The sequence below is a fragment of the Carex rostrata genome, chromosome 3, assembly GCF_964058835.1.
Source record: "Carex rostrata chromosome 3, lpCarRost1.2, whole genome shotgun sequence".
NCBI lineage: Eukaryota > Viridiplantae > Streptophyta > Magnoliopsida > Poales > Cyperaceae > Carex > Carex rostrata.
The window spans coordinates 13,186,083-13,199,365 of record NC_135920.1 but is presented as its reverse complement, the minus strand read 5'-3'; the positions used below and the strand labels follow the sequence as shown (position 1 = coordinate 13,199,365).

The 13,283-nt window shown below is 32.6% G+C and overlaps 1 protein-coding gene across 1 annotated transcript; it reads right to left on the bottom strand.

Moving 5' to 3' along the window:
- Positions 1-396: 396 nt before the first annotated feature.
- Positions 397-2,727, bottom strand: LOC144551600 (expansin-B3-like). The gene is made up of 4 exons (XM_078299632.1): positions 2,408-2,727; positions 2,048-2,157; positions 1,730-1,923; positions 397-970 (listed from the first exon to the last, which is right to left on the bottom strand). Exons 1-4 carry the CDS (start codon positions 2,589-2,591, stop codon positions 646-648), a joined length of 813 nt encoding a protein of 270 aa, XP_078155758.1. The 5' UTR covers positions 2,592-2,727; the 3' UTR covers positions 397-645.
- Positions 2,728-13,283: the final 10,556 nt, after the last annotated feature.

The following is a 13,283-nucleotide window of genomic DNA, read 5'->3' as shown; positions in this document are numbered from 1 at the left end:
GATCTATGGTCCAAATTCACACGAGTTAGTCCGGTCCTGTCCACAGTTCGGGTCAGATCTGGATCTGTTTTTTTTTTTAAAAACAGTGGACTGTTTCTGGCCGAAACTGGTATGTTTCAATTTAGTCCAATCCAGTCCAGGTCTAGGCGGGTCTCGAATTAGTGCAGGATGAATTTGGGCGGGTCTAATGGAAAAATCTGACCCAAACTCTTGCTATACCCGTCCCTTGAGTTAGTCCGGTCCGGAGATCTAGCAAGAGTCAGATCGGTCCACAGTTCGGCCGGTTCGGATCTGAACCCCGGGTTTTTTTTCAATACACTAATCGGCAGTGGGAGGGAGAGTTTGTCTTGCCTCTCCTCAGCCTACCGCTGGCTATAAATTATCACTTCAAAATTATTTGAAAGTAAATTGTTCCATATATATATATATATATATAATTATAATTATAAAGATTACAATAACTGATGACCATACCCAGCCCTCATAATAACATAATAATACAAACCCTTTCATGACCAAAATCCAAAAACAACCGTGACTCCTTTAGCATAGCATTTGATGACCGTGTTTCAGTCACAAAATGCAATAGTTTTGAACCAAATAAGCGATAAATACTTGTGAGAATATTACACCAAATTTGGTGAATCAACTGTATTGAACAACAGATCTATAGAAAGTGTTTGGCCTCCAATTCGCCGGGATCGCATTCCTCGCCACCAGCTTGCGGTTCTTGTCATCGGTCATCCGGATTGAGAACGGGGCATGGAGCGGGCGATTTGTGTCCATCCGATAAATAGCACCCCATGATTCTTTCATCTGCACCCAATTGCCCGAGTTGCTTTCCATAATCTCGACCATGTTTAGGTCGCCTTCTCCGTCCTCGTACTCGATCAACACCGCAAGGTAGTTAGGGTTTGATCCTTGCTCCACATGGAATGAAATTGTCCTTCCTGGGTACTGGCATGGCACACTATAGCAAAAGTAGAATAATTATGTTTTATAAACTTTTATTATTAGATGAAAAGATTCTAATAATGAAAAGATGAAAAGATTCTTTAGTTAAAGCTGGCAAAAGAGCCCAGAGAGAACTTTGTACAGAATAAAGATTTCTACTTTACAAACGGTGTTTTCTATTTTTTAATGAACAGCTCTGAAAAGTTAAAATTTTGATTTGTCCTCTTAGCGAGAAACCACATGATATGTCGCAGTACTATTATTATTTTTAGGGACAGGGCATGTTGTTCAAATTTGTACTTCTAGTATGAAAAGTGTACTGTTAATAATTTGTTATCCGTAAGATATTTAATTTGATCCATCAGTTTGTTAAAATATAAAAATACATACTTATTTATGGTTCGTTCTGCAAATACTGGAATAGAGGAAAAATGAGAATAAAAATGAAATTTGGAATAAATTTTAATTTTTTACTATTTCGGTTGTATTTGATTAATGGTGGAAGAGAACGGGTAAACAAGCAAAATCCATTTTTTTTAGGAAAAAAACCAATTTTTCTATTTCATCTTTTTAATAAAATAGAAAGTTGGTTTATAGAGAAATAGAGAAGGAATCCAAAAATAATACATTTCTAAATTAAAATTAAGTATTTTTTTCAAAATATTATTTTATTTACCACATTAAGGATTATAAAGTTGTGCATCTCTTGAGGCTAATATCTTATTTGTGCATTTCTAAATCCTTTGAAACCAGATGTCACCTAAATTGAACTCACCGAGCGAAATCAATTGCGAGTCTACCGGCATGACGGAGCTCATTGGCCCTGCCAGGATAGGCCATGGATCCAAATGCCGTACCAGCCATGTCAAAATGGTACGGTGCATCGAGGCAGATGCCACCATCACACAAGTCGGCAATGGTGATATGAGACGGCCTGCCTGAGCATGCTGGGTGGCCAGTGCATCTCACCTGATAATAATTTTCACAAAAAAAATAACATGACACAACTTAAATTTTGTATAACTAAACAGATAATGAGATAATAGATTATTTTTTTAGAGGAAAAGAGAGAAATTAAAGATTGTATAATTACCAAATAGCAAGAACCGCATCCTTTTCCTCCCTTGAACAAATTGTGGTTCCCACATGATGTCATGGAATTGAAAGGAGGCAAGTTTACATTTTTGAACCCACATCCACCACCTTTGCAAGCAAAAATATTAGTTGCAAAATTTAACCATGATTTGCTTTAATAAAAAAAATTAATTAAAATGAATCTAATAATCTATGCATGCACCCATTCTATCTTAAGAAACATTTACTAATTAATGGCCAACCCAGATCTTCTCAGTGAAACTTTGGATCTTGGTATTGATTGAGCTAAAACCAATGAACTCAAAGGAACTTGGTAAACAATAATAGCAGTTATAAGACAATGTGGGTTAAAATATACCGTTATCGTCTGCGCCGGCGCCGGTTGGGGCACCATACCACGTGGCACTTCCCATGTTCCAGTTCTGTCCAACCGCAGAGGTGTTGTAATTGATGGCAGTAGGATCAAAGCAAGTAGAAAGGGTGACAAGAGAGAGCAAGGCAAGAGAGGCAGCCAAGGTAAAGAGAGAAGAAGAAGAAGCCATTATTGTGTGTGAGAAGTAGCAAAAGGGGTGATTTGGGTCTGAGAATTAATGTGCTGTATTTATAGGTAGCAAAGGAGGATATAAATCAACGACATGGGCTGTTGGGGGTCACATGGGAAGTGAGAAATAATTGATCTGTTTGGGTATTAGGAGGGAATAAAGATACACAAGCTCAATTCACCGAATATATGAAAGCTAAGTATATTAGTTGGCAGTGATTATTAATCCATTTTTTTATTATATCATAAAGTGAAAAAGGGACAAAAAAGAAAGGGGCAAAAAAGAAAGGGAGAAAAAAGGTATAAATTTTAAAATTATAAAATTTACAGATAATTAATTCAGATTTAATGTACGAATTAGAAAGTGATTTGCATCCAACTGTTCACAAACTTTTTAATTTTAAATGATTTTAGTTGTATAGAGCGTTGTACTTACAAGTTCCAAATTACCAAACTAAAAGAAAAAAAAGATTGGATAGTACGTACACAGTTAATGATCCCAATGCCAAAGAATCTATTTTATTTCACATTTTTAAATGAATAGCAGTAGTATTTTTGTTTTTAAGTGTTTGGGAGCTTTCCGTTTTTTTTAGTTACCACCCAATAAATCCAAATTAAATGAATACCACCCGAATTATTAAATTTAAAATTCCGCCACGTTCGCGTAATGGATTTGCGGACTGACCCGTTCTCTAAATGGTTCTGCGGACCGACCCGTTCGCAAGATGGATATGCGGACCGACCCGTTCGCATTTTGGATCTGCGCACGCATTAGGTTTAAGCATATATACACATCAGATCGATTATGTTTCCATTCTCCGCTCATTCTTCACCAAAGGCAATAGCAAAGGTGCGTTTTTTTCCATCCTTTTTTCAAAAAAAATTATTTTTTGTAGTATTATTTAATTTAGTGCATTATTTTGTAATATTAGGTTCATTCAACCAATTATGATTGGAAAAAAAACAGAAATTGATAATATATTTTGTAAACGTTCATTTATTTTCAATAGGTTAAATAAAATATAAATAAAAAATATCTTAAATCAATTACTTTAAAGCAATAAAATATAAATAAAAAATTTCATAAATCAATTACTTTAAAAATAATTATGAATTATTTTAAAGCAATAGATTAAAAAATAAAAGTTACCCTCCTCCTTTATTCCGGGCTTAGGACCGGCTATGTAAAATAACATAGGCGGAGTTCTAACTTTTTTTTCAAAAATAAACATAAATTATTTTAAACCTATTCAAAAAAATAAACATAAATTACTTAACATATTTTAAAAAATATATCTAATCTATTTAAAAATAAATCTAACATTTTGAAAAATAAATCTAACCTATTTAAAAATAAATTTAACATTTACAAAAATAAATCTAACCTATTCAAAATAAATCTAACATTTACAAAAATAAATCTAACCTATTTAAAAATAAATCTAACATTTACAAAAATAAATCTAAAAAACATAAATTAAAAAATAGAATTTAAAAAACATAATTTAAAAAACATAAATTAAAAACATAAATTAAAAAACAGAAATTAAAAACAGAATTTAAAAAACAGAATTTAAAAAAACAGAATTTAAAAAACAGAAATTAAAAAAACAGAATTTAAAAAACAGAATTTAAAAAATAGAAATTAAAAACAAAAATTAAAAAACAGAATTTAAAAAACAGAGATTAAAAACAGAAATTAAAAAACATAATTTAATAAACAGAAATAAAAACAGAAATTAGAAAACAGAAACTAAAAAACAGAAATTAAAAAACAGAATTTAAAAAATAGAAATTAAAAAACAGAAATTAAAAAATAGAAATTAAAAAACAGAAATTAAAAAACAGAATTAAAAAAACAGAAATTAAAAACAGAAATTAAAAAACAGAATTTAAAAAACAGAAATTATCGGGAGCGGGTCGGTCCGCATATCCATCTTGCGAACGGGTCCGTCCGCGGAACCATTCAGAGAACGGGTCAGGTCGGAAACGGGTCAGTTCGCAAATCCATTACGCGAACGAGTGGTGATCCGTCCGCAAATCCATTACACAAATGTGACGGAATCTTAAATTTAGTAATTCGGGTGGTATTCATTTAATTTCGATTTATTGGGGTGGTAACTAAAAAAACGGGGAAGCTTTATAGTTATTTTCCAAATGTATGCGGTTATAAGAGATATATTTACACATATGTCCATTTACCAAGCATCAAATATTTTAATTTGCAAGTGATAAGTTACAGTTGTCTGAATACAAACATTTACATGATATATTTTTTCCTTTGGATGTGATGTTCTTATTAAGAGGGGTTGGTGAGCACACCTCTAAAACATAATTGCATTGACTTCAAACTACGAAGTCAAACTGTTGAAATTCAAGTATTTCATGAGCGATGCATGTACATGTAAAATTTTTAAAGTTTCAAATTTATTTAGTAAATGATCAAGAGGTAAAACAAATAATGGAAAATTAATACATAAAACAATTAAAAAAAATAACTTATAAATGTTCATTGTTTTGACTGCTTGACCATGTGTTAAATAGATTCAAAACTTTAAAATTTTTGCATGTACATACATCACTCACGAAGTATATGAATTTGTATGGATTTGTAGTTCGAAGGCAATTTGATCCGAAATTTTTATAAATATCCAAATCAAATAACAAATTACAGAATCTACCCTGTTTTGCAATGAAATTCGAAAAATACCCAATCCGGTTATCCAATAACCGGATTTAATACAAATGTCCGGTTACTCACTCCCCGGACTCAACAAAACAAATCCGGTTAATGGTTAACCGGATTTATGCATTTTGTTTTTTTTGTTTTTTTTATTATTTTTTATTTTTTGTATTAAAATATTAGAAATGTTGAATATATTTCTTTTTAAATAGATGAAATACAATATAATTTGATTTATTAGAAAGACTGCAACAAATAACTCGGATCAATATTTTTCACATCGGATTTTTCGCGGCTCTAAGAAAAATTAATATATTTCTTTATGTGTTATTGGAAAAAAATAAAAATAATTAGATTCTGAGTTATTGATCCCGGTTCAAAAGTCACTTCTTGGTAATCCAGAAAATATTGTGATCTTTCTAGTACATTTAATTTATAAAAGTTGTACCTATTTTTGAAAAAAATCAAAAACTTTAATTTATTTAATGATTGTTTTTCAAAAAGAAATTCTCAAAATAGATACAACTTTTTATAAATTAAATGTACTAGAAAAGTCACAATATTTTATGGATTACCTAGAAATGACTTTTGAACAGGGATCAATAACTCAGAATCTAATTATTTTTATTTTTTTCCAATAACACAAAGAAATATATTAATTTTTCTTACAGCCGCGAAAAATCCGATCTGAAAAATATTGATCCGGGTTATTTGTTGTAGTCTTTCTAATAAATCAAATTATATTGTATTTCATCTATTTTCAAAGAAATATATTCAATATTTCTAATATTTTAATACAAAAAATAATAAATAATAAAAAATTTCTGTTTTTAAAAAAAAAACCAAAATGCACAAATCCGGTTAACCAATAACCGGATTTGTTTTGTTGAGTCCGGGGAATGGGTAACCGGACATTTGTATTAAATCCGGTTATTGGATAACCGGATTGGGTATTTTTCGAATTTCATTGCAAAACAGAGTAAATTCCGTAATTTGTTATTTGATTTGGATATTTATAAAAATTTCGGCAATTTGATAGTCTTTTGAAGGTGTACTCACCAACTTCTCTTAGTGACTGATGAGCATATCACACTCTGATTTTGCTCTACTTTTATATATACATATGTTCGGAACACAAGTACAAGTTTTCTTAAATATTTGAACAATTTTATTAACGTAAGTTATGTGCCGAAATTTTTAAAAATACCATTTTATTAAAATTAATAAACCAAAACACCAAATTGGACTGGAATTATTAAATTTCGCATGGCCGCTACGAGGGGAAGCAGCCAGCTAGAACCGGACCGCTGTGAGGGGAAGCGGGCGCTTATTTGGGCCGCTTTGGGGCCAGCGGCCACACTGGATTTTGCTTCTTTTTTTCTTCTTCTTTTCTTTTTTTTTTTCTTTTTTTTTGGAAAACAGAATTTTTTTATTATTTTTATTTTTTGTATTAAAATATTAGAAATGTTGAATATATTTCTTTGAAAATAGATGAAATACAATATAATTTGATTTATTAGAAAGACTGCAACAAATAACCCGGATCAATATTTTTCAGGCCGGATTTTTCGCGGCTGTAAGAAAAATTAATATATTTCTTTATGTGTTATTGGAAAATAATAAAAATACTTAGATTCTGAGTTATTGATCCCGGTTCAAAAGTCACTTCTAGGTAATCCAGAAATTATTGTGATATTTCTAATACATTTAATTTATAAAAAGTTATATCTATTTTGATAATTATTTTTGAAAAACAATCATTAAATAAATTAAAGTTTTTATTTTTTTTCAAAAATAGATACAACTTTTTAAAAATTAAATGTACTAGAAGGATCATAATATTTTTTGTATTACTTAGAAGTGAATTTTGAACCGGGATCAATAACTCAGAATCTAAGTATTTTTATTATTTTTCAATAACACATAAAGAAATATATTAATTTTTCTTACAGCCGCGAAAAATCCGACCTGAAAACTATTGATCCGGGTTATTTGTTGCAGTCTTTCTAATAAATTAAATTATATTGTATTTCATCTATTTTCAAAGGAATATATTCAACATTTCTAATATTTTAATACAAAAAAAATTATGTTTTCCAAAAAAAAAAAAACAAAATCCAGTGTGGCCGCTGGCCCCCAAAGCGGCCCAAATAAGCGCCCGCTTCCTCTCGCAGCGGCCCGGTTCTAGCTGCCCGCTTCCCTTGGCAGCGGCCGTGCGAATTATATAAATTCCGACCCAGATTGGTGTTTTGGTTGATCAATTTTAATAAAATGATATTTTTAAAAATTTCGGAGTTGTGTAAAAAAAAAATCAGTATGAAATGCAACTGAATTGAAGGTTTAATTAATGAGACGTGATAGGTCTGCCCCTAGTTGGTGATTTGTCTATTTTTTTTTTAAGTTAATAGTTGTAATGCCTACTAACAATTGTTAGTACGATTGATAAAATATATATCTATAACGAATAAAGTGATTTATCTATTCAGCCTCCATAGTTTTTCTTTCTTTTTTTTTTGTAAATTTTTACTCATTTATTTCTCAGTAAATTATATGATTTCTCATGAATTGAATATCCATATTGTTAATTTCTACAAGTCGTTAAATTTGATTTTTTTTTTAAATTGCTAAATCGAGCAAAGAATTCGAGCAATCTAGTAATAAACTAATTGAATATCGGGCCATTTCTCCTCATAAATAAAAAACACATTTATTATCGACTATTCAATTGCTCAAAACATTAATTACAGTTATCATTTCCTGATCATCAATCAATTCGGAAATAACATTTATCGGATTTCTCTTTGTTAATTTTGTCTTATTCCGGAACTAACCGGTGTATATATTTTTTCTCAAATGTAGGAGGTAAGAAAGCATTAATTTCAGGATATTTATTATCTCATGCAAAAAGTGTGATAGTATCCAGCAAATTCAAAATTAAGAGTATTTTTGAGTTGATGCATCTCGGCCGTTGTCCGTTTGATTATAAATAGAGTCCATTCAATTCCTGCTTTTAATGTAGGAGTCTTTAATAGTAATGCAGATTTAATTCACACAAATCTTAAAGTTGATCGGATGGTTCAGATACATTAACTCAAAAGATTCTTTTTTAAGTTAACGCAGAGGATACGAATTCCTGCAAACAGAGGCTTGACAGTATTGGAAAGGCTTGTCAATAGTTTATACATGTATCATTGTATCTTGAATCTGATCTCGTCGGTCTTACGTCACTTGATACCATTTTGATACTAAGTTACCGGAAGCCAATCTCCTCCTTTTCTTGAGAAAAGGAGGATCCTCATATTCTTCAATCCGAACCGTTCAACATCGATCAAACGGCTTCAATTTTTTTTAACATGGCACGAATCTCAAAGCGCAAATAAATCAGATGTAATTGAATCCGTTTGATTGATTTTAAACGGTTCGGATTGGAGAATAGGAGGGTCCTCCTTTTCTCAAGAAAAGAAGCAGATTTCATTCCCAAGTTACCAACTCTACCGATCCAGGAATCCGATCAGATCTTAATTAATTGTATTTCTAAGCTGCGGAAGCAATTTACTATACAAAAAAAAAAGATTTAAAGTAAATTCATCGCAGCATTGAAAATTCCAGCATAACTTTTTATAGTAAATTCATGCGATGTACTTCTGTAAATTTGTCGCAGGCTCAGTGTAGTGGATTAACAATATCCGGGTCGGGTATACCCGACCATACCCGCTCGTGCCTGCCACCCGGGGTACCCGTGCCTGAGCCCGGGTATGGGTCGGGTACTCGGGTACGGGCATAAACCGGACCGGACCCGTTTTTTTGGACCAATACCCGACCATACCCTACCCGAGTTTACCCGTACCCGACTATACCCGTACCCTAGTACCCGAGTACTGTTCATCCGAATTCAAAATTCAAAAATTCTGTTTTTCCCTCAAAAAAAAAATATCCGTACCCGCCCTACACGTCAAGGGTACACGGGTACGGGTATAGGACGGGTAGGGTATGGTTTTTGAAAAATATACCCGAGATACCCTTACCCTTATACCCGTCCTACCCGACCTACCCGTACCCGAGACGTACCCGTACCCGCCCCAGTATTAATACTCTAGCTCAGTGCATGTAGAGGTGTCAATGGGTACAGTACGGGTCGGGTGGAAGCATTTTCATACCCATACCTATACCCATTAAAATTGACTTTATCCATATCCTACCCATACCCATTAAAATTTTACCTTACCCTACCCTACCCTTACCCGTTAATATTATCGGGTAACGAAACAGTAGCGGGTGATAACGGATAATACTAATATAATTATTAGTTTTATTATATTTTACAAATTAAATATCAAAAACTCATTCATTTCACAATATGTAACTGTATTTTTAATAAAAAAAATAAAAATGAATGTGCAATCAGTTCCAACTAAATTGTTCTTTTATAAATGAAGAAAATTCAAAAATACAAATATAGATATATATATATATATATATATATATTTAAGTGGGTTGGAAATTGAATTATATATATATGTAAATTTTATAGTTACGGGTACGAAATAGTCATTACCCATACCCTTACCCATTTGATTAACAAAATTATTTTTTTACCCATACCCATATCTAGTGGTTTGCTAACGGGTTACCCGTGACCCGTTCCGGGTAACCCGTTAGGGGTAACGGGTAGGGCGGGTAGACGGGTAGGACGGGTACGGGTACAATCCGCAACGGGTAGACGGGTAGTTTTCCCAAAACCACTACCCTACCCGTTTATTACCCGTACCCGTTGCGGGTTGACGGGTACGGGCGGGTTTTTTTTTTTTTTTTTTTTTCCTTTCTGTTTTTTTCTAAATTTTTATGCTTTGAGATTCGTGCCAAGTTAAAGGACATCCCGGATGGAGTTTAGATATAGGAGTCCGTTTTGAGATTCATGCCAAATTAAAATTGATGACTCAGATCTCATTCTACAAAGTCAGGTATTGCACTGGATCTGAATTCTATATGGTGCCGCCAAAAAAATTTTGAAATTCAAATTTTGTAACGGGTCAGGTACGGGTACGGGTAGATGGGTACGGGTAGGCGGGTACGGGTTGGCGGGTAGACGGGTACGGGTTGGCGGGTAGACGGGTACGGGTACAACGGGTTTTTTTCAAAATTATGTTGTCCGGTCCGTTTATTACCCGTACCCGTCTACCCGTCTACCCGTTTGTACCCGGGCAACGGGTACGGGTACCACGGGTAACGGGTACGGGCCGGGCAAAACGGGTTCAACCCCTAACGGGTTTAGCAAACCACTACCCATATCCATACCCAATAAGCTAACGAAAAAAAAAATCTTATCCATACCCGCCTTATCGAATACGATACGGGTCGGGTAAACGGCTAAAAAGGTACCATTGACACCCCTAAGTGCATGCGATGATCATCCCGGGTTATTTGTGGCAGGCTTTTTAGTAAATTCAATTTCATACAGTACTCTATCTATTTTGTAAGAAATATAAAAATATTTCTAATATTTTAATAAAAAAATTAAAAAGTCATAACATCTTCTATTTAATTAAAAAAATCAGAAAATGCTATTTCCATTGAATTATTCAACGGAAATAGGGATTCCAAATCCGCCAAATAATTTGCCAGAAATTCAGTGAATTTCCGGCAAATTATTTGGTGGATTGGTTATTTTCATAATTTTGTTGAAAACGCATGTATTCTCCCAAATTTGATATAAATTTCGGATATTAATAAAAATTTCTTCTGGTTTAGCTATTTTTTGTTTGATTTTGAGAATTAGAGTCACAATGTAGTTTTAATATTTTTCACATTTTCATGATAACACTAATCGATTTGGGAACTACATATACAGATGCTACTGTTAATAAATTATTGAATTTTGATTCGGTTTTGATCAAGTATTTTGTGGAGCTGATTTTAACTCAATTTTGATAGTTACAATATTGTTTCAAAAATATAACTGAATAATTATTTTAAAATAAAGATAGGGTGAAATCTTTCATTTGAATTTTCAAATCGGACGCAATCTCTCACACCGAGACATTTGTGTTAGTCATTAGATCAAAGATTAGTTTTAAATATACCCGATATATTATGAACGTGCGGTTATATAATTAATATATCCGATCCAAATCCTATCGAAATTTGACACAGTAACAAGTGGGTGTGATCATATCAGTCTTTAATCCAAATTAAAATTAGCCATGATAGTCATATAAATAATTGATTATAGTACATTATAATAAAAATATTGATATGATCAGTCATTAGAAACTTTACAGTAAATAAACAAAAAGTATTAATCTTGTCTTTGATAATGCAATTAGAGCGGTTGTTTATTTCATTATTTATGTTTGGGGTATATATATATATATGTTGTAACATTCTTTTGTTGAAGGAGAATTTCATGAACTAGTAGTACAACTAATATACATGTATATATATTTAAGAAGAGAATACGAAATACAGTTTATATGCATGGCAGAAGAAATTTGCCATCCATCGATGTCTCCTATATATAACAATTCCTGAGCACTTCACACAACGGAAATAAATAAATCTGCTTTGATCCTGCAATTCGAAATCCACCCATTTATTTGTGTTAAGATTCGCGCATAAAAATTATTAGTTTTTGAGATTCGTGCATGAAAAGATATGAATAGATTGATTTGAAATTGCAGGTCAGTGATTCTTTGGAACCTCACACACACCTCGTATACATAACATGGAATTCACATCCTCTCCAATACCTGATAAGGGAATCTTTTACAATTACTAGATCTAAACCGTTCTTTTTAACTTGGCACTAATCTCAAAGTCCAAAAATACTGCCCCATATTACAACCTAAATATCAAATCAATTGAAATTTATCTCAAACCGTAAAGTGAGGGTCATCCTCTGCAATACTGGAGAGAATACGAGAATACGGATTCCATAACATGACACCATGCCTCCTTTTAAAAATCACCGGTGAATTTTTATTACTGGAAATCCAAAACTATATTTCACAACTCAAGATTCTTACCTGTGCCCATTCTTCTACGACGTTTTCTCCCTCTCTCTGTTTCTTTATTATTGTAACATGTTCAGACAATAGCTACTATTGAGAATAGCTAGAATAGTTAGAATAGCTACTGTTGAGAATAGTAGATTAAGAATAGTTAGAATAGCTACTATTTAAGAATAGTGTTAATTCAAAGCTATTCGGAATGTTGTTTGAATTGAATATTTGGAATAGCGAGAACAGCGATTGAATATTTGAGAGAGTAGTTTGCTATTTTATGTTTTTGTAGAAATAGTGAGAACAACGCTATTCTCGCTGTTCCTGAGTATGTTTGGATGGATCGGAATAGCACTGTTTCCGCTATTCTCGCTACATCCAAACATACTAGGGAGCAATTACGTAGCTTGAAGTTTGTAGACAAATAATAATCTAAAACCAACAAAGTTTAGACTGATTCCAAATAAAGCTAGCAAAACAAGTATTATTAACATGGTTGTCAGTTTGCAAGAGTATATAACTATCAAGAAAATCATGTATAGTGACCATATATTTGTAATTGTTGTCTCTTCTACCAAATCCTCTCTACTCAACACCTAAATCATTCATTATTTGTCACACTGTCAGCATAAACCCAACCAGGCAACCACCAACTATATATCTCTTGAACCAGGCATAATTAGCCAGTTAATACTGGTAAAATTAATTTGTTCTTTCTACTTATGCCCGGTATTTGATGACCCCACCAAGCTCCTTTTTAAGTCAAAGTAGTGGGGCCCTGTTTCCTAAGAAATCAAGCTATAGAGACCCCACAAGACTGTTATTGCACATGCAGCCGATTAAATGGCAACCATCTCTATGTAACTAATCCACGTTTTTTAGTAAGAGAAGTTGGGACAGAAGTCACATGCTACTAGTCTACTACTGGTACTGGACCAGCATGTGAGGTTGCTCTGTTACAAGTGTATCATTACATTAAAGAAGGATAATGTTTTCTCGTTTCGTTTTCAAA

Bases quoted from the DNA above. Each gene is read 5' to 3' on its own strand.
- LOC144551600 (XM_078299632.1), bottom strand. From the start codon at position 2,591: ATGGCTTCTTCTTCTTCTCTCTTTACCTTGGCTGCCTCTCTTGCCTTG. The intron at 1,924-2,047 runs GTAATTATACAA...AATTATTATCAG, and splicing joins GATGCGGTTCTTGCTATTTG to GTGAGATGCACTGGCCACCC. The intron at 971-1,729 runs GTGAGTTCAATT...CTTTTGCTATAG, and splicing joins CTCGCAATTGATTTCGCTCG to TGTGCCATGCCAGTACCCAG.